Source organism: Cladophialophora psammophila, assembly GCF_000585535.1.
Source record: "Cladophialophora psammophila CBS 110553 chromosome Unknown aczJe-supercont1.5, whole genome shotgun sequence".
NCBI classification, from domain to species: domain Eukaryota; kingdom Fungi; phylum Ascomycota; class Eurotiomycetes; order Chaetothyriales; family Herpotrichiellaceae; genus Cladophialophora; species Cladophialophora psammophila.
In genome coordinates, this window is record NW_006912926.1 from 1,190,346 (window position 1) to 1,215,283 (window position 24,938).

General features: G+C 52.6%; 7 protein-coding genes across 7 annotated transcripts; 2 read left to right on the forward strand and 5 right to left on the reverse strand.

Moving 5' to 3' along the window:
- Positions 1-193: 193 nt before the first annotated feature.
- Positions 194-2,074, reverse strand: A1O5_04072 (uncharacterized protein; the record flags this gene model as incomplete). The annotated part of the gene is made up of 1 exon (XM_007744680.1): positions 194-2,074. The coding sequence occupies one exon, from the start codon at positions 2,072-2,074 to the stop codon at positions 194-196; it is 1,881 nt and encodes a 626-aa protein (XP_007742870.1).
- Positions 2,075-2,884: 810 nt separating this feature from the next.
- A1O5_04073 (uncharacterized protein) lies at positions 2,885-4,692 on the reverse strand (the record flags this gene model as incomplete). The annotated part of the gene is made up of 2 exons (XM_007744681.1): positions 2,885-4,593; positions 4,653-4,692. 2 exons carry the CDS (start codon positions 4,690-4,692, stop codon positions 2,885-2,887), a joined length of 1,749 nt encoding a protein of 582 aa, XP_007742871.1.
- A 6,348-nt stretch (positions 4,693-11,040) lies between these two features.
- On the reverse strand, positions 11,041-12,182 carry A1O5_04074 (alcohol dehydrogenase; the record flags this gene model as incomplete). Its single annotated transcript, XM_007744682.1, has 2 exons — positions 11,041-11,334; positions 11,388-12,182. The coding sequence occupies 2 exons, from the start codon at positions 12,180-12,182 to the stop codon at positions 11,041-11,043; spliced, it is 1,089 nt and encodes a 362-aa protein (XP_007742872.1).
- Positions 12,183-13,637: 1,455 nt separating this feature from the next.
- On the forward strand, positions 13,638-15,648 carry A1O5_04075 (uncharacterized protein; the record flags this gene model as incomplete). Its single annotated transcript, XM_007744683.1, has 4 exons — positions 13,638-13,725; positions 13,872-14,060; positions 14,111-14,534; positions 14,607-15,648. The coding sequence occupies 4 exons, from the start codon at positions 13,638-13,640 to the stop codon at positions 15,646-15,648; spliced, it is 1,743 nt and encodes a 580-aa protein (XP_007742873.1).
- A 1,346-nt stretch (positions 15,649-16,994) lies between these two features.
- Positions 16,995-19,171, forward strand: A1O5_04076 (uncharacterized protein; the record flags this gene model as incomplete). Its single annotated transcript, XM_007744684.1, has 2 exons — positions 16,995-17,190; positions 17,250-19,171. The coding sequence occupies 2 exons, from the start codon at positions 16,995-16,997 to the stop codon at positions 19,169-19,171; spliced, it is 2,118 nt and encodes a 705-aa protein (XP_007742874.1).
- A 1,047-nt stretch (positions 19,172-20,218) lies between these two features.
- A1O5_04077 (uncharacterized protein) lies at positions 20,219-21,838 on the reverse strand (the record flags this gene model as incomplete). The annotated part of the gene is made up of 1 exon (XM_007744685.1): positions 20,219-21,838. One exon carries the CDS (start codon positions 21,836-21,838, stop codon positions 20,219-20,221), a length of 1,620 nt encoding a protein of 539 aa, XP_007742875.1.
- An 869-nt stretch (positions 21,839-22,707) lies between these two features.
- A1O5_04078 (uncharacterized protein) lies at positions 22,708-24,481 on the reverse strand (the record flags this gene model as incomplete). Its single annotated transcript, XM_007744686.1, has 4 exons — positions 22,708-23,367; positions 23,419-23,817; positions 23,873-24,196; positions 24,245-24,481. The coding sequence occupies 4 exons, from the start codon at positions 24,479-24,481 to the stop codon at positions 22,708-22,710; spliced, it is 1,620 nt and encodes a 539-aa protein (XP_007742876.1).
- Between the last annotated feature and the right edge of the window lie 457 nt (positions 24,482-24,938).

Below are 24,938 nucleotides of genomic sequence, written 5' to 3' on the forward strand. Positions count from 1 at the left end.
GCCGGCACAGCATGCGTGAGTCCTTTTCAACCCCCCCCACTGCCGCTCGCCTGCGTCAAACAATAGATTGGTAATTTCGATAAATCAAACTGGTTTGGTTGTGAACATATCAATTTCACCTTTCACAAGCCACGCAAGGCTAGAGCAGCCTGGTATGCGAGCCGCACGACAAACACCAAGCTGAACTTCACCCTCAGACAGCCTTGGAAATCCTCGTCCTCATTCTTGTCTGTATCGTATTCTTCTCACCTTCTACACCATCTTCAGCTTGTATCACCAATCCAACCGCCTTGGCAGACAAAGACGAATGCGATCCGACGGGCAGGGGTATGTTTGTGGTCTTCTTTGGTGCTGGCGTCCCATTCACGCTCCCACCATTCAATTTCCTGAGCTTGCGCACCTTTTTGACCCCTCTGTTACGTTGCCGAACGAGTGAACGCTGCTTCTCGACCCCTTCATTGGCTTCACCTTCATCCTCGGAGTTGCTGTCGACTTTGACATTTTCATTTCCTTCATCCGCTGCTTCATCGCCAGTGCTATCCGCAACTTCTCCATCCTGAAAAGTCACCAGTTTCGCGGCCCAAGTTACCTCCTTTGCCCCGCTTTTCTTCTTCTTCGCCGCCGTCTCTGGGCTCGATGGCTCAAGCGCATCACCTTCCGGGGACTGCCTGGCTTTCACTTCAGCGTTCAATTGAATCAGTCTGACCTTGGCTGACACCGCGCCACCTTTATTATTCTTAGTATTTGTCCTAGTAGCCACGGCAATGGATTGAGCTTCGCGGTTTGCGGCAATAAACTCCATTCCGCTGAATCGTTTGAGAGAGGTATTGCTCGGCAAGCTTGTGACGGGCCTTTGAGGTCTTGGGAGTCGCGTTGTGAGTCGCGAGCTTCGTCGAGGCGAGATGTTGATCTCTGGCTCTTGGGTTACCGAAAGGGTTGCTGATGTCTCTTTACTATCAGGCATCGGCACGGAAAGAATGGCCACGTCTTCAATGTGCGAAGACCTAAGCTCTTCGACCGACAAGTCCGCAGCTTCCGCCATCTCCTGCACTTGTACTGGGTTTTCTTGGAGAGCCTGTTCTCTGGCTGCCTTCCGTGCGCGAGCTCGAGATAGGAAATCGTGCAGATAGGCCGTGTCGTCGTGATCTGCAGGGCTGGTGACCGATTCTATGGTATCCGGAGCTGTTGCTATCGTTGTTGGTGATAGCGCATTCTGGTGCTGCTCTCCACAAGGATCGGTCTCCGCATCGACGGGCTTCATGGGTGTACCAGACGGAGATTCCATTGCTGTAAGTGAAGAGCTAGAAGAGAAATTCACCGGCTCACAGACCGGTGCAGGAGGTTGGCGCAAATCCACCACTTCTAGAGCCGGACCAGCGCTGTCTAAGACAGCTGACGAAAGGTCCGCTTCATTATCAACACCTTCACCCTTGATCCAGCTCTCAGAGACGTCATGGCTTCCGAGGATAGGTGAAGCCGTGCCGCGTTGTGAATTTCTAAGGTCCTCGTCGTCTTCGACGTTGTCGTGGACAGCAACGGGTATGTTTTGATCCTCCCAATCGATTTCGCGGTCAGCAACGCCCCCGCATTCCGATGCCTTTCGTTTCGGACTTGGTGTCGTCATTTCACCTTCGTCCCATCTAGAGGCGATGTAGCCAACATTCTCTTTGTCTCCATCTCCGCCAAGATGAGCCACTCTCAATCTCTTGACCGGTCGTGTGGTCAACTTCTTGGTTTCTTTCCTCCAATTCTCCCCAATATTGGACCCAATGACACCCAACGGCACGCGTCTCCATATCTTCTGTGCATCATTGCGCGCTACGAATGGCGTAGTTGGCCGTCGTTCCCACGCTCTAGGTAGGAACTTGACACGTTGGGGAGTGAATGTGTAGGGACGTGGAGAGCTTGTGACTGTGTCTGCCGCGTGTGGTTCTTGCGGCGGCGCTGAGGAGTTGGCAAAGTAAGGTGATCGTCGTGGCGAAATCTTCTGTGGAGAGCTGGGCGAAATCGTTGACGGGCTCTCGTTCATGGTGTGAGGTTGCAGAGGAGTGCTGATAGCCCCAGCGGAAGCCATAATGATAGGTCAGTCTCAGCTACTTTGGATTGTTCCAGGGTTTTGATGTGTCATTGGGTGGTCTAGATACGTAGACGACAGACAGTAAAGCAATACAAGTACAAAGTTCCGGCTCATAGACTGTCAACAGCAGGAGAAGCGACGCTTTGCGCGCCGTTCAGCTGCTGTGTGGAGTGACTGCAACGGCGCAGCGGATCGTCTTCGCGCAGTCACGATGTTTATAGTGACGAAAAAAGCCTAGTCGTGTCCGGCAGACTTGCCTTATCAGTTGGCTCGCCCTCGTGAGCAATTTCACCAAGGCACGATACGAAGAGAAAATCATTGGTTCACGAGCTATTAATCATGTATTTTCTGCGCGTTGGCAGTTCGCGTTAGGCCGTTTGCCATGACTAAGTCTAGTGCTTTCATCAAATCATATACACGAACGTAACCCTCGGCCATGTCCATCCTGACCCTGCGTTTTGAAGCCCATCCTCCATTTCTCTGCGGTTATTACCACCAAAGTCGACAGCCATAACTGTCCAACTCTCCAGAGTCTGTTAGCATAGGCAATATCCTCAATCCAACCGCCGCAAAACGTCAATCGCTATGCAAAACATGGCTCATCCTGGTGTACAAGGAGTTTTGTGTATACATGACTCATTCAACCTCCCATCCCTATGTTTCCTCGATTTCCCAAGACGCCAGTGACAAGAAAGGAAATGTCGTCCCAGTGTGCGCGTGTTGTGCGAGCTCTTGTGTCATGCACAAAGAATATTGCTAAGGACAGTCAAGAAAGGAAAATGTCAAAAAAGATTAGTCGGCACCTGTTTAGTGCTGTTGATAGTGCATGAGGGGCATGAAGTCGGCCGCTTCGACCATATTGCCACGTGGGTAGGCTGTAGGCGGTGCACTTTGTGGTGCAATGGCAACTGGGCTATCATTGACAAAGCTGGCGTAGTCCCATATAGGCATGCGAGTAATCGGAGCAGTCAATGGGTGGGCTGGCATAGCCATTGTCGCTTGGGTGACTGGGGCTCCGTTCTGATAGATATATTGGCCGTTGACGTCGTAGGTTGGCACGTACTCGGGCATCTGCAACTGCAACTCGGGTGGTCCAGTCACGACAGGCCCGGGCAGGCGCATCTGGACAGCTTGGGGAACGTATCCCATCTCAGGATTCATTGGATATCCCGGGGCGGCCATGTATTCTGGATGCGGCGAAGAAGGATACTGATACTCAGACATACCTTCTCCGCTGTAGATGGAAGAAGCAGGGGTAAGAAGGGGAAGCCCAGCCGAAGAATAGCTCGCAGAGTACTTGGAGATGATCTTCCTTAATGCGGTGGCCAGGATCTTCCATGGGAAGACTTTGACGTCCTTCTCAATGTTGCGCGGCTTTGGGTGAGGAAAGCCCATGATGACCTTGAAGAATTCCTCACTGTCGGATCGGGCCTTGGAGACCGTCAAAGGGCGAAAGCCTTCCAGGTTGCGACGAATGCGGTTCTTCTCCTCAACAGTGAAACGGACGCCGACCAGGGCTTCGAGAAGATAGATCGTGTCGACTGAAGTGACGTAGTACTCGTTCTTCTCTTTCCACCAGATGCAACTGATGCAAATGCTGCTTGCCTGGCGATCCTGAGGAGCGACTGCCTTGAAGGTAGCTGAGATGGTGCTGCCGGCTTGCTCTCGGTCGAACACCACAAGGCGCCGGCGGGTTTCCTTCTCTTCAGCAGTCCAGTCTTCTTTCATGCTGTCCAGGTCACCCTTGAGCTTGAGATTAGCCTTGAGGGTTGACAAGGCGTATGGGTTGAGGGTCTGGGTCTGCCCAATGGCGATGCTCGAGCACGGAGCTGTGGGAGATTGTTGCATCGTGGAAGTGCGAACGAGCTTGGGGACTGAGGATTTCAAGGGAGAACTGGTTGTTGGGCGTGGGATAGGGGTCATTGGCGCTCCTGGACTCTGCTCGCTCTTGACAGTGGTGAATGAGGGGCTGAACGCAGGCGTATGTGGCGAAGGAGCAGCCAAAGAGACCTGAGAAGCAGTTGAGGTCGAATAATGGTGACCAGAAGGTCTAGGGGAGGCGCCGCGGCTGACGTACGCAGGGAGCCCAGTGCTGCCAGTTGGGGTCGGTACGAAGGGTGAATAAGGGGATGTCTGACCGCTGAGGTCGTAGTAGTCGCCATTGGGATCCTGGACTTGGACTTGAGCGAGTACTGCTTTCTTTTGAGCAGGAAGATCGTACGCGTCCTCGGTCGAGGCCTTGCGTTTGCGAGGGAGTGTTGGAATAGCCTGAGATGAGGGGATGCGATGGTGATGGGCGTTGGCCGTTCTCACATCTACATCATTCCGGTCGTTAGACTCCACAGACGGGGCACTGCCTTTCACAAAGCTCTTCTCGGAGGAATAGTCACTTCCAGCTAGGTACTGAAAGTCGGCTTCCTGGGAGGTTCCAGGCTGGAGAAGAGGGTGCGTTTCGTACGGAGTGGGAGGAAAGCTGCTGTAGAACATCGGGTTCTCGATGACAGGAGATTGATATTCTGGGACACGAGTCAGTGAGAACAAAATACACTCACATCTCACCATGGCATTAACATACTCATGAGCCCCGGTTGACCCGTCCCATCATAGCCAGACATGGAGTAGAGCTGACCAGGTTTTGCCTCGAGGCCGTCCTGGAACTGATTCGCAAAATGCTCTCCAGCAAAGACTGCAGGATCGTATGAGTCGTCGACTATGAATGGGGTGCGGAAGTCTGGGAAAGACTGAGAACATGTCAGTATTTGAATCAGTCTGGGAGCAGTGGCCCAACACCCCCCTGATAAAGGCCAAGACAGGTGCAGGGGTGTGCAAGATTGGACTTACCTGAAAGTGGTTGAAAGTTAGGGAAGCCAGGTTGACGGTATTTTCGCAAAATTCTCAAAACAAAAAAATCACTAAGCGAGCGACTGTGTGTGCTAAACGAGTGTGGTGGGAGGCTAAATGGCGCCTCGAATCAAAGCGAGTGACTGTTGCAAGATGCTATCGAGATTCGAATGTCTGGGAAGTCAATATCGACGTTCTCCAGGGGTACATTCGAAGATGGGGCGAGGGATCTGGAAAGTTGATTTGGGACCCCTGAGGCGCAGGAGCCGGCGGCTGGCTGAGAACGCTGACGAAGATGAGATGCAATCTAGGTCGACGTTGCCAGCTTGGGCGATTTTGGATGAGACCAAAAGCTCGTCGTTCCCGAAAAGGTTTGGAGGTCGGGAAGGTGAGGCAGATTTAATCTTGAGAACAAAGAATTCCAGCCAGATGGAACGAACTATCAACACCGATCAGCCGAACCATGGCCAGGCAAGATGGAAATCCAGAGCCAGGATTTTCCTTTGCAAGAGATTCTTTCTTACCTTTTTGTCAGGGTAGATCGAGGCGAGTTGTGGCAAATATGTGCAAAAGATTCGCAAGGGCGGGCCGACTGGAGGAGTAGATCTTGTACCAGCAGCAAGAAACGACCTGTCGTCGGAGGGTGTCAGTGAGACATTCAAGATTCCAGGGAGACAGAAATATGTGAGGATAATTTCAAAGCAAGGCAAGGACAAAATGGGCAGCAAGGAGTGTCGTGGGTCTAGTCATACTTGACGTTCCCAAGGGATCCGAGTCTTGGATCTGAATCTTGGTAACGAATGATCCCGAGAGACAGACTGCACACTTACCCAAGAGGCTGGATTTCAACTTGAACCAGAGCCAAAGAACCTGGAAGTGGTCTTTGCCTTTGTACCCTTTTGGCGGATCTATCCGTCGAGTTTCCCCAGGCGAGTGTTCACCAGACGGGTGGTTGCGCAGCTAAGGGTCTTCTGACCTTTTTGCAAACAAACTCGAATATGAGAGAATTCACCAATATACCAACAACAAATTCGGATATGGAAAGTTGAGTAGTTATCGGCAGATCTCCTTTTTTTTTTTTTTTTCACAATCAAGTGAAAGGTGGTGATTTTTCCCCCGGTGCGAAATCGAGAGGAGGGCGGATTCGAAGGATTTGGGGGATAACGGTCTTCTTGAGAATGAGGCTTTTCAGCGAAACAGTTCGAAAAGCGAAGGACGTGAGCGATTGATGTCCAACGAGGGGAGCTTCGAAGTCGTGAAAAGCGAGTGTGTTGTTGTGAAGTAAACGAAAGTATGGCCTGCGAACAGAACCAGAAACGTTGGGATGAGCGAAGGTGGTGGAGGGTTGGAAAGGATGATGAAGCAAGTGGAGCGAAAATGGAAGAAGAGGAGCCGAGGACAAGGAGGGGGGAATCAAAAGGCTATATCGGCCTCGACTCAGCGAGAGACTAGGGTAGGTTAGAGGCAGTGAAAGGCCGCGAAAGGCGAGGATGGCAAAGGAAGGGATCAATCAGGTCACGCAGAACTGCTCGGGCCAGTGAACGGGAAGAGTTTTCTGTACGGCGAGTTGGAGTTTGAAGCAGGCTTGGTGGCAGTGGCAGTGAGCGACTAACCAGAAGAGCAAAGGTGGTGGGCTGATGGAGAAGCGCAAGAGGTCCGTGAGAGTACAAGTACTGGTACAGCACATTGTGGGCAAAAGAGCGATGCAGGGAGTGGGAGGGAGCGAGGAGCGAGGAGGCGAGGAGTTGGGTGGAAGAGGGGCTTTTACCGGGGTGCCCACTGGGTTAGGGTTAGCAGGGTCGGTTGGCAGGCAGGTGGAGAGGTGCCCAGGTTGAGGTTGGATCCTCGCACATACTGGCAGGTACTGGCACCATGGCCCATGGCCCATGGGAGCCTTCGAGGACAAAAGGCCAAAGGGCCACTCACCCAGCTGGCGGGCGAGGGAGAAGGAAAGAGAGAGAAAAAGGACAAGGCCAGACAGGATTAGCACCAAAGACGGAGACCCGCCGGAATGGTGGACAGTGAGTGGCTGACACGACGGGAGGTTTCGATCTGCCCTCAATGGAGAAAGAAGCCTGCGTCGTGGAGTGATGTGCCCGGTAGCGTCGCCTGTAGTGCCTCCTCGTCCACCACGTCTCATGCTCCATGCTCTTGACCTGCACATCACTTTTTCTCTGACACTGAGCCCGTGTTGAGAAGGCCGTCACTTGTCACTATCTACTCGGTACAGGCTCCCGAGGTCACTACGGCCCAACCACGGCCACGGTCTTGCAGGCACAAGAACCCCAGTACAAGTACTTGTACTTGTTACAGTACGAGGTACATACCTCGTACTAGGTCCTCTTTTGGGTTGACCAGGCCCAACTCGTCCAACAAAGTGAGAACAGAATGGATCGAGGATGGATGGCTGGTTGGTTGCGAGGTGCAGCCTGAGTGCGTGTCCTCGGTAGGTAGGTATGCGCTGTGTGTGTGGCCGGCAGCTGGCGGCATAATAGTGGGAATCTTTCTTTTTTTTTCTTTTTCTCCCTCTTCTGCGGTATTGATACGTGTGTTGTGTGCACGAGCCGATGCGATGACAGCTGCAGTCAGGGATCATGATGGCAGGAAACGGCCCAACCGGGCCAAAAAGACCAAGAGATCCACCAGAGGGATCATCAACCCTTGACGGACAAGGGTCCAAGGCCAAAGGGGGAGGGTGGACGTCGTGAGCGAAAAAAGCGTGGCAGCCAAAGCACAAGCATTGCCGGGGGAGCATGTGAGGCTTGCACAGCCGCAACGGATAGGTAAGAGGGTAAGAGTAGTAGGAGGAGCAGCCCAAAAGAGCCCCAGGGGCCCCAAGCAGGAAAGAGAGGGGCATTCAAATGGGGGTCGCTCCCTAAACCCTGCAGCAAAGACAGAGGCATGAGGTCACCAAGATCACCTATCACCTCCCTATCGCTCGGCGTAAACCCTGAAGCGTTAGTCTTGGGACACCTTGATACCACTGGTGTGCGGGGCCTCCTCTGGGCCCTTTGTTCCCCTAGCCCTAGCCTGAGTTCTGCTCCCCTAAGCCCTTACAAGTTGGGCCTTAGCAGCCCTTGCATGCTTATCCTTGCCTCCTTGCCCCCCCTGGGCCCACATCTCCGCATGAGTTCCCTCCTGCTAGCTGCTTTCTAGTTCCAGCGGCCCCAGTTTTCTAAAGATAGACCGCCAACCGCCCAACCGACGAGTTCTAGGTACCTAGTAGTCCTCTTTCTCTCACGCCTACCAAGCTGGCCTTTTTTGCTCAGCGACACGCCCTCTTCCGGCTTGCCCGTCTTGCCCATCCTGGGATTTGGCCGTTTGCGGAGGCCTTCTCAACGTCACAAATCGGCCATTGGCCATTGGCCATTGGTGGTTGGGGCTTTCTAGATATCGCTTCTGCTCAGGATTTCTGTCCATTGTTTCACGTTATGGCAACCTTCTTGACGACCGATGTGCGCAAAAGCCAAGGAGCAATGTCGATACTACCAGAACGGGTACGTTTTCCTCTTCGCGTTGTTTGTTTGGATCTGCAACAGTTGATCCTCGGTGATTGTTCTGTGCTGGGTAGTCTGTCGACTGCTCACCCACGGCACAAGAGTTTGCCACTCCTGGGCAAACACTGCCACAATCCACCGGCTGCAACATCCACCTCTCCCGAACAATTTACCCTTGGGGCCCTTGCTCTACAAGTACAGTAAGTATTCTTCTCTCAACTTCTATTCTGCCGGTTCTTACCGGCTAATCGGTCTCAAAAGGGTCTTCCAGCTCATGCGAGACCACCATCTGGCCCCTCCCAAAATTGAATCCGACAATTTTAAGGAGAAGCGCCTCGTTGTCCTGCATACTGCACCGTATATTGTGGTTGCACGGTCACGGTTTCTTCAGCTGGCGCACCCCTTGTTTCCGAACCTCGACTGCAGATTAAGCGAGGTTGGAAGCTACTCCATGGGCGTCCAACTCCGTGGCCGCCATGGCTAGCAAGCTCACAAGCCAGTGTTCACTATGATACTGACTTGAGTCTGGGGAACTTCGGCCGTTCATCGCCGGCGTCTGCTCCAAGCCAGCTCCAAGCCCATCAAATCCTCGTGCAGCAAACCAGGGGCGGATGCGGCGCAGTCTAAACCCGGTACAAATGCACAAGATGCTCCCGTTACATGACTACTTGGTAGTATCGTTACTGGCAGTTCCATCAGAACTCATTTGAGGCCTGAAAACTCGGACCTTTTGCCCAGTCGAGTTGGGTTAGGAGATCTCATGCTGCAACTGTTTGCTCCGCCAGCCTTACACGTATCAAGTACAGTACCAAATTTCTGACATTTGCCCATTCTACTTCCGGTCCATGCCGGATCGAAACCCCACCAACGGCTCGAAAAGCTACGAGAGAGCGTTTCCTGCTCCATCTTGGACGCCCAAAGAGGCAACGTCCCCACTACTCGTCACGTTGTCTTAGTGAGCGGCATCGAGATTGTCCACCGTGTCGTGGACCCATTTACAAGAAGGCCCGATAAAGTTGACCAGTCTCTCTACGAAGCACTGGGTGTGTTTCGCCATTTACTTTCCCGCTGGGCTCCGCGGCTCTGTTTGCATCCTCATCAAATCGCTCCGCACAAACTCGCTTGCGCTGACATTTACGTGACCCCGTACGATAGTTGTCATGTCGATTTTTTTTGGCGCACGGGTGACCAACGGAAATCATGCTCGATCCACTATATCCGATGCGCGTGGTCATACGAGTAGAGGACGCGTCAATCAAAGCAGCAACTGTGAGAAAAATATTTGTGAGGCTGTGAATTTCCAATTGGCGTTAAGCATTCTCAGGATGGCATACCGAGTACGAGTTATTACCTAGGATCTCCAATTTCTATTTTTGTCATGGCCTCCTGGCTGGTTCGCTTAATCAGGATCCTTTCCCCCTGGGCCCTTGCAGATCCACCGTCGCAGAGTGAATTTTTTCTACCCAGCACCTGTGATGGCCGAAGTGGCCGTGTCGATGCGAGCGAATTAAATGTCTTGCCCATGGCCTATCATGATACAGCCCGGGTGCTTAACAAGCCAAAGCCAGGACCCGAGCCTTGTTAAGCCACGGCTTGATGGCATGATGTGTGCTACTGGACTGAAGAGCACCACGTCCATACTGAATCCAACGCCTATCACCACACCGCGATGTTCCCCTCTTTGCATCACAAACATGCTGCACCCCCAGGTCATGCCTGAAGGATTGGCAAGGGACGTATGCAGCGATTAAGGCGCAGAGTCTGCCGATCAGATCGACCAGGAGGTTGAATGTCCTTCCGACGTTGCGGAAACGATCTCCAGGCAACTCACCCGTTTCAAAGGCGATTTTGAAAGATCATCCGGGCCAGGTCAATCTCTGTGGCTTAACTGTCACTTGGTGATCCGTTCTTTGCAAAGGCGCTGCATGCCGATCGGGCATCTGCGTTGTCAAAGCTATGCAGGTTCTATCTGTGCCATTTCAGGATTGTTAAAAACCAGGCACAGAATCTTTGCTGGCTATCTCTAAACCACTCATTGCGCCAAGCGGTACCTCACTGCAGCACAGAGGTTTCCAACCGGGCCAAATGACGAATTCCGTGTCCACAATGGGACGGTTGTGCCTCTTCTTGTCTTCCCTAGTTCGTCCTCTCTCTTGACCGCCTCTCCATCTGACGTGGAAAATCAGTGATTCGCAGGGGGGAACAACGTCAAACCACTTGGCTGGATCGTCTGCACACTGGGCCTCATCTCTGGGTCGATCACGCAGGTCGCACGGGACCTGCAGGAGATGCAAGTTGCCTGGACCCTGTGAACAAAAGGCATTGTTGGTCCTCGGTCCCCCTAGAACCAACCAACTCGATTCCCTTTCCTCGGCACGATGAAGAATGTTTGGCTTCAACACGATTGCTTGCGCAAGGTTTGCTGCAGGAAGTGTAAAAATAGCAATACACAAGACGCGGATAAACACGAGGCGATTCATCCAAATTGAGACACCAATCCTAGATCGTCGAGTCCCAACGACAACAACGCGCGACCATCTTGGGGAAAACATCGATATCTGGCATCTATTTGTGGATTGAGCGCTAACTTTGGTCTCCGGATTCTGGATCGACTGCCAATAATATTCACAATTTGCTATCAGCGCCTTCCTTAGAGATCTCGACCACCAATTTGCCGAATTGGCTCCCCTTCTTCATTTCGTCAAACAAGCCATTGATGGCGTCCAGATCGAAGCCTTGGACGACCCGCGACACCACCGGCTTGACTTTTTGGGCTTTGATGAAGTTCACCATATCTCTGAATTCCTTTCGGGATCCCATAGTTGACCCTTTGACCTCAATATTCTTCAAGACCGCTTGCATCAGGAAAGGCATCTTGGGTCCTATTGTCATACCGTAGACGGCGATTATACCACCTGGCTATGGAGGGTGTTAGTATGCAAACTGGAAGAAGAGAGGTCGACTGATCATACCTTGAGCAGTCGGGCACCGACGGAAACGACATCCCCACCAGCACCATCAACAATTGCGTCCAACTGCTTGTTCTCAGCTGGCAACATCGCCTGTAGTTTCTTATCCCAGCCTTCTTCTTTGTAGTTGACTCCGCCCTTCGCTCCCAGAGCGACTGCCTTTCTAATCTTTTCTTCGCTTCCGCTGGTAACCCAGACATTGGCGCCTGCTGCTCTCGCAAACTCCAGAGCAAACAATGCCACCCCACCGCCAATACCTGTAACCAAGATGTTCTTGCCGGGCTTGAGATTTTTCTCGCCGCATTTGACCATGACCGCTCGCCACGCGGTAAGGCCAGTGAGAATGAAGGCAGCCGCTTCCACCGAAGAGAGATGCTCGGGCGCTTCTTCGAGTTCTCCTTCGTCTATGCACATGTACTCTTGAAGGGTGCCATTTGCATTCGTCTTTGTCCCTCCAAGGATCTTGTATCCGGCCTTGTCCTCGGGACCATCCAGGCTGTCCTTCCAGCCAGTGCCAGGATTCACAACAACCTTCTTGCCTTTCCAGCTCGGATTGGCTTCGCTGCCAACAGCAACAACCGTCCCGCACCCGTCGGCCAACAGAGGAATGCCGAATGCTGTACCTGGATACAAGTGTTGGCGAATGAACAGGTCGCGGTGGTTCAAAGCCGCGGCATGGATCTTGATGAGGACTTCTTTCCCTTTTGGCGAGGGCTTCGGGACTTCATCCAGCGACAACGGATAGTAGACCTGACCGGGCTTGCCGTCGACCTTTGATATCGAGATTGCTTTCGGCATTTTGTGGAGGACTGTGGCACAGATTTCCAGGCACGGCTATATTTGGGTCTTTCAATGTCAAGGGACCACAAGGCCACTGATTTCTTTCTTTTTTTGATTTTTTTATAATGGCTTCGTCGTGCCCCAAGCTCGTTGCCCGGCTTAGAAATCCAGATTCGGTGATATCTCGCGTGTAGTGGAAGTCGGTGTTCTACTCGTGATACACGCCCAGCTTCAGCGACTATATCGTGAATATCGAATTCACAAAAGGCGGAGCAGTTACCGACCTGCCTCGCTCAAGACGTGTTGATGATGGGGGGATGATGGGGGAATCCCCTAAGGCGTTGCCCATTAGACCGAGGTATGAAGTCATTATCGCCGTTGTAAAGCCGTGGGGCCGATTCGGTACATCCTACGGACCAATCGGAGAGTACCTTGATAAGGAGAGTTATGTATTCTGTACATGCCGAGGAAAATAGTTATTCCGTTCCGTGAGAAAGGCCTGGCACGTGGTTACCCTGAGCACGGAGAAGGGGCCGTTGGGCGTTAAAGGGACCCTAACGAGCAGACCCAGGACAACAAGGCTTGGTCCGTGCGAACAAGGAGGAACAGGGCTTGCAGGTCCATTCCCTGTATTAAGTATATATTGTTTCGACCAGGCGAATCAGCTTGCTGTCCCTATGTCAGCATTCTCATTTAATACTTGATCCAATTCCTACCGCAGGACGTCGCCTCGTCCCCTTCATACCCAGCTCCCCAAATTTGGGATTGAGAAACAGGCACGCCTGAGGAAGAATAGCTGGCTCGCTGGATCCAGGATCATCGTTCCTTTTCTCGTTGCTTTGGACTAGCAACGCCGAGGTTCCATCAACGAAGGATCGCACAGAGGCCTGACACCAAAGAGTCCAGCCCATGATTGGCCCATCGCACCCCGAGCAGCCTAGCGGAGGCACCCAGCCACCACGAAAGGGGCTTGAGATGGGTCTTTCCGCCCTCACAAAAACTCTTGTGCGCGTTCCCAGCCGTTGGAGGTTGTATGCTCAGTGGCCAACACCGCACGGAACGCACAGGTGCCCTAGTTCGACAAGACCCGATCGAAGCCTTGGCTCTGCAGCCTGCGGCGTGACTGCTATTCCCGCCCCGGAGGCCCCTTCTCGGCCCCCATGAAACCTCGTAACCGACCAAAAATTCAAAATGTTTCAGCTCTACCTAGACTGAGTCACGCAGCAGCCGTACTTCCATATTTGCAACGACGAGGTCTGATTCCTATCGCCCCGTTGTCTTCCTAACTGCACATCCTGTCGCTTTGTTGCGGGCACCCAAACGACGGCCTTGCGGCGCTTCGAAAAACTTGAGAGGGGTACGGCTCGTCTCCTGAAACTTCATTACTAACCCTTTCCTTCCCCTATTTTGGGATTTGTTCCTTGATGTGCCTTCCATCCTGCAGTACTGTCCAATTTTCGATTACAAGGCAATATGGGCTCTTTCGGTGAGGTCACGGAGTTCGGTCATGGCTTCAAGGCCCAGTTCTTGCTTGATCCCAAATACGTCAACTTGAATCATGGTATGCCCCATCCACACCGCTCCCCTGGTAGTCTCCTGAACGCCAAGTCCTCTTGCTTTCTCAGCCTGTTTATCATCTTGGTTGTCTGCGCATTGCATGACCAACAAGCTCCAATCGATGAAGATGTCCTAATTGAACATCCGTAGGTTCATTCGGTACCTACTCAATACCGGTCCGCAATGCTCGGCGAGGTTATCAGAAGTTGTCCGAGGCAGCCCCGGATAAATTCCTGCGGTACCAATATATTGATCTCCTGGACAAGTCGCGGGAGCGCATAGCAAAACTCCTCAATGTCCCCACCGACGAGTGTGTTTTTGTACAGAATGCTACGTCTGGTGGGTTCATCATAGCATTTTCCTTGTCGTCGACAGCTCTAATTCTGCAGGTGTCAATACGGTCCTGCGCAATCTACAGTATAAGGAAAGGGACTGCATTATCTATTTCGATACTATCTATGGAGCCATTGAGAAGACGCTGGCTTCTATTATCGAGACAAATCCACAACTCCAACTTCGCAAGGTTGGACATGGACAAGACTTTGCCTACTCTCTTCCTTGCACGCATTCCGAGATCCTCAATGCGCTGTCACAGACGATCTCACGAGTCCTGTATGATGGGCTGAACCCCAAGGTCTGTATTTTTGAGACGATAGTGTCTTTGCCGGGGGTGCGGTTCCCGTTCGAAAGGATCACCAGAATGTGCAAAGAATACGGTATTCTTAGTTTGATTGATGCGGCCCACGGGGTCGGTCAGATACCCCTGAATCTATCCCAGCTCGACGCTGATTTCTTTGTCAGCAACTGCCACAAGTAAGTGAAATCGGCATTTGAGACAATCTGCTCGCGATTCCAGGACTGTTTGCATTGACTGACATGATACAGGTGGCTCTATACCCCACGAGGCTGTGCTGTTTTTCACGTGCCTAAGCGTAATCAACACCTCATTCGAACGACTTTTCCAACCTCACATGGCTTCGTGCCGCTGGCAACGTCGCCGATTCGGAACCCTCTTCCGCCGAGCGACAAGTCAGACTTCGTCAACTTGTTTCAATTTGTCGCTACTGCGGACAATACCCCTTACTATTGTGTCCCGGCGGCCCTCAACTTCCGGCAAAATTTATGCGGGGGTGAGGAAGCCATCTACAACTACATCAGGGATATCGCACAAAGAGGGGCTGACCTCCTTGCTATGCTACTCGGAACTGAAGTCATGGACGATTTGGACGCGGGATACGGATTGCGAACAATGGGAAGCTACGAAGCCAGTGATAAACGTGACGGAGGGCGTATAGGTTGGGCTGGCGGTCTCAGGGACTGCGCCATGGCCAACGTGCTCTTGCCAATCACCATCATTGGCGCCTATTCTCGGGGAAGCATTAGCATGGGGCCTGGTGGAGCCGGAAGTGCAGGTGGGCTCTCTCCCGCGTTGCGTCAGTCGTCGTACGGGTTCCCCAGTGCAACTGGTGTTTCGCAGCTTCGATCGTCTTCGGCCAGCTCAGCAGGACACCTGGGCGAGCCCAGACGTTCCAACTCCCCTCTCAATTCTCCGAGCCTGCATTCGGCAGGTCCCATCATCATCCAGGAAGCAGATGTAGCCACCCACATCGCCTGGATGGAAAAGACCTTGGTGGACGAGTACAACACGTTCGTCGCCATCTACGAGTACGACGGGAAACTGTGGACCCGGATCTGCGGCCAAATCTACCTGGAGCTCAAGGACTTTGAGTGGCTAGGAGGTGTGCTTAAGACGCTATGCGAACGAATTCGAAACGGAGAGTCTTTGCGGGGAAGAGCGAGGACACCAGGGATTGAAAAGGCGGAGCTCGAGGCTTTGAGCTTGAAGTCGCCATTTCCATCCAGACAAAACACCGGTGAGGTGCTCAAGAGGTTCGATGTGACCCAGGGCGGCTGGGTTGGAGCATGAGGGATGAGTTGTCCCGAGTTTTGTGGTGTCGTATGTTGTCATCTGCGACGGGATGTGGTCCTTCACCGTCTTTTATCTAGGTACTCCGTCCCTTTTTATTGTGTTTCCCCGTTCGAGATACAAATGTACCAGCTGGAGTTCGGGGGTGGTGTGCCGAGGAGATAGTCTCGGCCGTCAGGCGCCAGGGGTCGCCGATGTGGAGTAGTTGCGGAGAAGAGCAACTGATGATTGACGCTTTGAGGTTGTACGTGTTTGTCATGAGAAATGCCCAGTCAGCACCGGTTTTCATATGAATACCACACGTTCTGTGTGTTGTATGGCGTCAAGGGGCGAGGCGATTCCGCCATTTCAAAGCATGTCGCCGTCACCACCTACGTAACAGAATACTCGGTACCGGAGGCATAACGCGGCGGAACCCAAAGGAGCCACTATGAAAACTCTGAAGCGGCACGTGAATGGTCGCCGACCAGCCGCCAAGCGACTAGCGTGCGCTATTACCCCAGATTTAGTTGTGCCGAGCCCGCCGAGGCCCGCCACTGGTCCGCCCCTTGGCCCCTTGCCCGCCCTCCGGCCATTTCTTAAAGCGAAAAAGTTTTCCTCCTACGTAATGTTAACCTCTTGTTGACAACACAATATTCATTCCCTCTTTGCCATCTGGCATTGCTGGTCAATATTTTCCCCTTCGTGGCGTCAATCCCGTCATGTCCGGATCCCCTTGCGTGCCAGGAGCTGAGGGCGAATGCTGCTTTGCCCCCCTACCTACCCCCGTAGATCGACCATCTAACTTGTCAGCATTCCCTGGAACGCCACGTATTTGGTATTCCAGCCACCTGACCACCACAGCCGAGAGAGGCACCTAGCCGCCTGGGGGTCTCGAGGTCTCATGTCTGGCCATCCGTGAATATCCCTCCCAAGCGCTCATGCTTTTGGAAGTCTGGCCGCTGTCCTCATTCCACACATGGAAGAGTCCAAACAAAAAAAAAATGGTCCACTAATCCGGGGCAGAGTGATTCATAGCCTGCCGTTAACTGCTTAGTCGGCAAATCGAGGCTTTGCAAAACGGTGGTACGTATTACTCACAGTTATGCTCCGTCCGCTCATGTCACTCGTCCATCGGGAACTGAAAAGCAGTGACACAGACCATTCTTGCCCTCTCCTCCTTTCCCATGTTTCTATTACCCCCATTTTTCATAATATTTTCCTAACTTGTGTTATTGACACGTTCTTGTTGTCCCTGCATCTTTTTTCCCTTGGTTGCTGGTGGAGTTCGCTTGGACGTGTTATCGTTCTTTGGTCATCTGGTGAAATCTAGAGCATTCATAAGAGAGGAGCACGGGTGAAAAAATATGGCCATCATGTTACCCTCCGACTCTCCAGACCGTGGCACCTGCTCACACCACAAAACTGCCGCCACTTGCCTACAACACGAAGGACCAGAAGAATTATTATTGTTCAAAGCTCATTATCACCATCTTATCGAACCGCCCGAAGAAATGACCACTTCGAGGAAATTCTCATACGCATCAGTCAAGGAAGAAACAGGTATGTTATGATCAACCACACCGCATGCGAATTCCGACGCTGACCACCACTGACCAAAGATGATGGCCTCCCCCAGTCATTTGGGTCGTCCCTGTCATCCCAGGATCTAGAAGAAGTCGAGTGGATCGCGTGGCCATGCAGTCGGTGGTGTAAGACCAAGGGCTTATGCTCGTTTCATTTCAATGGTTCCCACGAGGATCATGTCCGAACGAGGCTGGAGGGCTATGCCCGCAGCAACCCTAGGAAGCTGGAAAAGATTCTCGACGAACTGGAGAAGCGGAGAGCGGCGCAGAAGTTGTTCAACCTCCCGTTCGCCAAAGAGATTACTCGAGTCCACCCACGTCCAGCCGATTTCAGTCTCGACGTCTGGCGCGAGAAAGTCAGAGATTCGATCCGCCTAAGCGAAGAGTTCGATCGCACGACAACAGACACGGCAATTGTCGACGACTCGGACGAGACTCTGTCGCAGATTTCGAGCGTTACTCCGAACCAAGGCTTTTCGTTTCTGGAGGCTATGCCGGAGGAAATTCTGGAACTAATCCTCGCTTATGTGACGGTCGATCACACAGCGGACCCCTATGCACGCCCTCATGTTGACCTGGCGACTTGTTCACTCGTGTCCAGGACTATCCAGGCAGCGGCCGTAAGAGTGTTGTACCGACACGTCTCGATTCCGCAATCGAGGGCCTTCGCCAAATTGATGCGAACCCTCAAGACCACTCCACAGCTCGGAGAATTAGTGCAGTGGTTGGACTTCTCTCATTACTCTAACATGGGCTTTGGCAGCGCTCGCAGCACTCGCAATCAGACACCTTTCCTGAAACCCGAGACCCTCAACGCATGTCTGGATGTCATGCCGAACTTGCAGGCCTTCTTGGTCCACGAGCACGTGGATGAAGAACTCGACGTCAACATCATCTCCAAGCTGTTCAACATGCCTCTTATGCAAGCGCTGGACTTTTGTGCATGCTCGTCTCGCCCTTTTGCAGAGGCCTTCACTACGGTCATGACTCAACTTTCCACTCCCCTCACAAGCTTAAAACGCCTCTCATTGCATGAATGCACCACACTCCAGGAACCTGTTTTTGAAGCGCTACTCCCGCTCCTTCCGAACCTGACGCACCTGGACGTCGCACATACCCTCGTCAACGACAAAGCTCTCTTGTCAATCCCTACAACCGCCACAATCACACATCTAAATATCGAACGCTGCACGCGTCTGACGGGGGCGGGTGTCATCAAATTTCTCACCACCCATCCTGCCGTCAGGGAGAATGTTATCTACTTGAACCTTGCCGCTGACGCTTCACGGCATAGATTGCTCGCTGAAGACGATGTCACCAGCCTGCTGGGCGCTTTGCCTCCAAGTCTCAAGTCCCTCAATCTAGGCGGTGCAAAGGTCAATCCCTCCCATATCCCTGCGCTCAGAACTCTTGCCACTCATCTCGAAGAACTCGGCCTACGTGGCGCGAATGTCAGTCTCAGCACCGACATCATGCGTCTCTTTAGATCTCCGTCATCCACGCCCTCCGAAGACGAGGATCACGCCATGGACATGGGCGCTGTCGCCACCACAGTGGATGACTCATCACCCACGTCGACTCAATCTCACCATAGCACACTGCGCTATCTTGACATTACATCCGTCCGCTCCGTGACACAGCTGTCACTCTCGTACTCCCCCTCCTCTCTCATGGACAAAGACACCCTACCGCTCGAAGTCATCGAACTCGGCGGCGACGTGTTGCAGGAAATCAAGCGACGCACCGCACACGTGAGGGACCGCGGGAAGCTGGAGTGGGTTGTCAAAGAGCTCGGCCGACGGGGATGGTACGTGCGGCAACCGCTACCCGGCGCGAGTGTCGACAACGGAGCCAGGGCGTGGAAGATGGGCGCCCGCTGGTGGGGGATGAGGAAGATCCCAATGGTGGAGCAAGACGTAGGTGGGATGTATGGATATTTTATGTTTAAGAGGTCGTGAAGGGGTCCCAGTCGTCTCTGCTTTTTTTTTTTTTGACTCTTTGGTATCTCCCTTTTTGGGGGGGCGGCTTTTATGGCGCATTTGTTTTTGATTTTTTTTTTTTTGCGATGGCGTTTGTTTCTTCGTCTTGATCGGCTTGCATGGGTCATGGTCATGGTCGTGGACATGGGCTTCGTCATGGTAATGGAAAGAGTCGCACACTTGGGATCCATGAGATATGACATGATACATGATACATGACACGCGAAACACGAAAACACGAAAACACGCAATGTTGAATAGGTATGAGCGATGGAGTCAGGTTATCATTTATCATATATGTCTAGGATGCGGCGGTCACGGTCACGGTCACGGTCACGGTCACGGTCACGGTCACGGTCACGGTCACGGTCATGGTTGGTTTCTAGTCGGTACTTACTGATAGTCATTACGGACATACGTCGTCATATTCACAGCTGCACTCATGGTTACGCTCACGGTCACGGATGAATATACTGGAAGTCTTTTGTGGGAGAAGGGAGGAGGTCATAGTGTACCATTACATTTATTACTATCAGCACGGAGCCCAACATCAAAATATCAGTGTACGTGAGAACTATTTCAGACATCGTAGTACTGCAAAGATTCGATTCCTGGGATCAGACCCGGGATCAGTTCAAGGTGGAATCGAGTTTCAAGTTGGAAAATCGTCTCCGTCTCTCGGCTTCAATTGTCACCGTTGCCGCTGCTGCCCTCCTTTGCGTCAGAAAAAGAATGCTCATTGCCCAACCTCTTCGTTTTCCAGGGATCCTCTGGGCCTCTGGGTATACATATATAGATAGATAGGCTACCTCGCGCCCTTGTAGATAGATAATCCACAAGAGCAATGCTCTCATTCACTGACGCTTTTGAGGTCTCATGCCTGCTGTGCCTGCCCCCGTCGTAGTATACCTGGAGTGAGGCACCGTCTCAAATCGTCAGCGAAGCATGCAAGTTGTCGCTGTTTAATAAGAATTTGTGTCCGATTGTGACAAGTTGACAACAACCACAAATTTTCTGCCTTTCATCCTATTCTATTCGCACCGTCATGGTCTCCCACTTGGATAAAAAATCGTCGATTCGCAGCCGTTCTAGGTATGTAAGTGTTAGAATTGACGACAAGCGGATGGTTCCGACGCGTTCAAAGGGCTGGTCATCGCCATTTAACGCCGCTACAACCAGCAAGGGAGCGGAGCGGTCCAGATCATGTCCCCTAGACCGGTCCACGAAATCTAAGGCAAGGACTGTGCCACGGGTTTCGAGGCATCGCAGCTCGTCTGCACGCAACTCGGTGTCGATGGGCACGGATCTCTCCGTCGATCCGCAAACGAAGGTTGCCTTCACACACTGAGGAGATGATAGGTTGAATACTAGGTTGCGCAGTCGACATCCTCGACTCTTGACATACAGAAGCCGCGGCATCTCGTCGATTGTAGCCTCCGCAAATCTTGAAAGGTCGCTCAAGCTTACCGATTCCCCTGTAGGGCCTGGCTGTAGCAGCACCTCCACGTCGTTCGACCAAGAACCCTTCGGAGCGTGTTGTTCTGGGGAAATTGGGACGACCTTCCCACCGGTCCACCCTATCCAGGACCAGCTCGGAAAGCAACGTTGTCGATTGTCAGTACAACGTCTTGTCCAGAGAAGTGAAAGAGCAAACAGTGCATCGGGAGAAGGCCTGTCGTCTCTCCATCTTCTGCCTCGGGGAATAGGCATGCCATATATTTGCCGTAGACTGGACGCCTCCTCGAACATTGACGGTTCTTCGAGAAGGCCAAGGACAGCATTCAACCTGTCAGACTCATAGGTTAGACTTCTTCGTGAGACCTGAGAAATGTGCTCCCAGGCCGTGTCAAACTCGTCCAGCTCATGTCTGGCAGTGCCAAAGCGAGCGACCGTCGGCTCTGCAAAGAGCTCCTCAAGCAAGCCATCAGCGGCGACGGTCTCACACGTCGACGAAGCACTGCACTCGAAGTATAGTTGTTGATCCGTAAAGTACACTCGCCGTCGTGACGAGACTTCCTCTTGGTACGTCCACGCTCTAGTTACGTACTTCGACCGATGCCTTGCCGACTCTAGTGTGCCCATGGTAGAAATCAGCCGACAACTCCCGATTTCAAGACACGGTTGTTCAACACGACGGACGGTGCTGATGCCAGGCAGGCCATCGGCTGCACCACCCCCGTGCAGAGCAATGATGGTCAACTGAGCGGCCCTGTAGAGCGATGCCATATTCTTCAGTTCGTTGTGAAACTCAAGCTTGTCATTACGCGGAATGCAGAGCCGGTCAACCCAGAGATAGCGAAAACCGAGAGCCTTGGTGACAGTAATGGCGTCCTCGACTACTTGTGGCAACGAAGTTAGATCGTCGTTGCTCTCCTGAATCCCGCTAGGACAGGAAGCCGTCAAAGCCTGTCCCCAGACGTAACTCAGGGCCGTATAATCGACACTGCGATAATTGCGGACAAGTCTCCTGTCGTGACAGTCGAACAGCCACTGTGGATGTGTTCCAGCATTGGCGCTGGGTTTTGAGCATTGGGGGTGTAGTCTCTTGCATGTCGCTATCCAACTGCTCACGACCTCGAAATCGACCGAGTTGGCGTGAATCTGGTGCCCCTGCAAACGGACAGAGCCAGCAATACTTCGGTCCATGGGCAGTATAAGACCGGCATCTCGCAAGTGACAGGTGGAATCGCAGATGGGCGGACGCTTTCCGAGACTTCCCGCGTCCCCGTTGAGAAATCTCGCCAACGGCAGTTCTCGATCTGTGCCAACAACCCCAAAGACTACATCGGGACGCGGACAGTCGAGCATCGAAAGACCGCCGCAGGTACACAGACGATACGCCATCAAAAAGGTCAGAATGGGCTTCGGCCGTTGAGGGCTATTGTGCGCGATTTGGCGCAGGAATCTGCACAGCGGACACGAGGGTTGATAATAGCCCTTCTCGAGCCTGATCACAGTGACTGGCGTGTCGTGTCCTTTGGAAAGGGAAAACATCCTCTCCAAGTTCAATGAAGCACATTTCCTGCACAGATCCCTGGACTCTCCAGAATCTCCGCACGTTTGGTCCCAGAAGGATTGAGCCATGCCGCGACGTCTATGTAGTTGCCCTTACCCTTGGATGGAAATCATCTGGCAAGGACGACCATGCACGACATATACTTTCTGTGGTGCGCTTTGGTGGAGGAGGCACCGAGGCAACAAGGCAACCAGCCAACTAGGTATCACTAGTACCAAATATGCGAACGCTGGTGCCTAACGCAGATTGGAACCAGGGCCGTCTGACTTCTCATCTTTAAAAGCCCAAGAATCCCCCTCGGAGCCTTTAGACCATTGGGTAGGTCCAGAAATATATCAATTGCAACCTTGGGACTGTGTCTGAGTTGCTACACTGACTCTTTCTTTCTGTCAATGGGAACGAAGCCTGTCCTGTGATTCATAACAACCATTTTCACAGGCCAAGGAGGCGCCAACTTCAACCGAGGCCGCATCTGGCTTCGCTGCTCCTATAACATCCCTCAAGCCTTCCTGTCGTCGACAACTTCAACCATGGTTACATCTGGCTTCTCTGCTCCCATGACTTTCACCAATCCTCTTCTCTTGGCTTCTTCACCCTCGACGCAGACATAGTTCGGGAAATCCTTGGTTGGGACTTTATTCCTGAACATTTCATCGATCTCTTCCAGTGTCCTGCCTCTTACTTCTGGCAGCATGAAATAGACGAATATGCAGACAATGATGCCACTCCCAAACCAGATGTATCCGTATTTGGGGCCCCAGTTCAAGGCCGTCGGATTGATGAAGTAAGGGGTTGTGAAAGCACACAGCCACGCAAAGGCAAAGCTAGTCGCTGCGGCAAGGCCCATGGTATATGCGCGCAGGTTCTGTGCAGGGAGCTCCCCGGCGACAAGGTAGACGTATGGCTCGAGGCCAAAGTTGAAGGCCCAGACATAGATGCTGACAAGAACCACGAGTCCTGCGCCCGCACCTGATTTAGACACTGCCGGGGAAGAGTATATGGCTGCCATGACGAGCATGCAAATTGTGCAAAGAATGCATCCCGCAAGGATGATGCGGCGTCTTCCAACCCGGGTGACAACGAACCATGTTGCAAAGAGTCCAGTAAGACCCACGCAGTTCGTGACGATGATCATTTTAAAGGGATCACCAACATCCGCCTGACCAATCAGTTAGCCGCGTCAAAGAAATCTTGATGCCTGTAGTCTCACCATCTTAATGAAATAAGTGCCAAATGCCAGTATAAACATGGCGCCAACACCGGCATTGGCGGTTCCAACACCGACGCAAATAATCGTCCTTCGTAGATTGTGTCCACGGAAGAGCTCGAAAATGAGGCGCCAGTCTTTCTGGGACTCGGCCTCTCGATCTGCAATCTCCTTCATCGCCTCGAATTCCTGGTTCAAGGCCAACTCGTCGTAGGCGCCCTTGCGGAAGAAGCGCAAGCTGCGCAGCGCCTCTTCTGGGCGGTGATGGTGAAGAAGCCAACGGGGGGACTCCGGGAGGAAGGGTAGAGTGAAGATAAGGATGACTAGAGGGACGAAGCAAATATAGAGTGGAATTTGATAGGCCTTCCGACTCATCAAGTCGGCGGTCGCGTTATTGATAACCTGATCGAGTCGGTTTAGCAGGTCTCGAAATAATTCATGGATGGGAAATACGAACCATTCCGATAGTGGTTCCGATGACAATCCAGCTCGTCACGACACCAAAGCAGACACCGCGGAGGTGGGGAGGGGCAGATTCTTGTAAATAGACCATGGAAAAGTTGAGCAAGAAGCCGTTGGCGACACCTGTCAAAAAGCGGATGAAGTAGAGCGCACCCATCGAGGTCGTGAGAGCCTGGACAACGATGCAGACTATCATGAGCAGGCAACCCACTATCAGGGAGTAACGGCGGCAGAGGTGGGCGCCAATAGGGCCGGTCAGTATGGACCCGACAAAGCTGCCCAGGATCATGAACGACGAGATGATTTGCTGAGGGCCGGTCTGGAATACTCGTCAGCGAGGAAATACATCAAGATAGGAGGTTCATACATGAATGTGCCATGCGCCTGAGGCGGTCTGGTACCCAAAGATCTGGAGGAATCCCGGCATTGCCTGGAAGCCGGCAATGGCCCCTTTGTCGAATCCATATTCAAAGAGTGAGATGCCCATGTACAGTGTCACAGCCAAAATGCGCCAGTTGGCCAGGAGGCTGGTGTTGCGGACGCCCTCTCTTACCGCTCCGTCCTCAAGGCTGGTTCGGACATTGGTGACTGATGCTGGAGGCATGGCGGGAAGACGATGCCGGATGGTGCTCGACTTACCTCAGAGGATTTGTGGTGTGATTTGGTTTGCTTCGTGTAAGAACCAGGGAGCCGTCCATCCTTATGTAGTGTGACCGCCGAATCTGGGGAAGACGGACTAGTCCCCACGGGGCGACTCCCACAACAAACATGGAGATAGAAGCCAAATTCTCGCTGCACTGCTGGACTGGGATTCATGATCCCGAAGGCGAACCCCGTGGCCGAGATACCCGGCGAATCTAATTGGATCTCGGAAACATTGAAGCGATGGTCCAAGAATCGAACCAAGCCATCGGAAGCGAGTTCAACATCCCTTTCCGATAGACCATGATTGGATAGGACGTGGTAGTATGTCTCTGTTTGTATGCATATCATCCAGCGTTGATAAACAAGCTGTTGAAGAATGAATGCTCTGCATACTCGCCAAGGTTTTGTTGGACCAT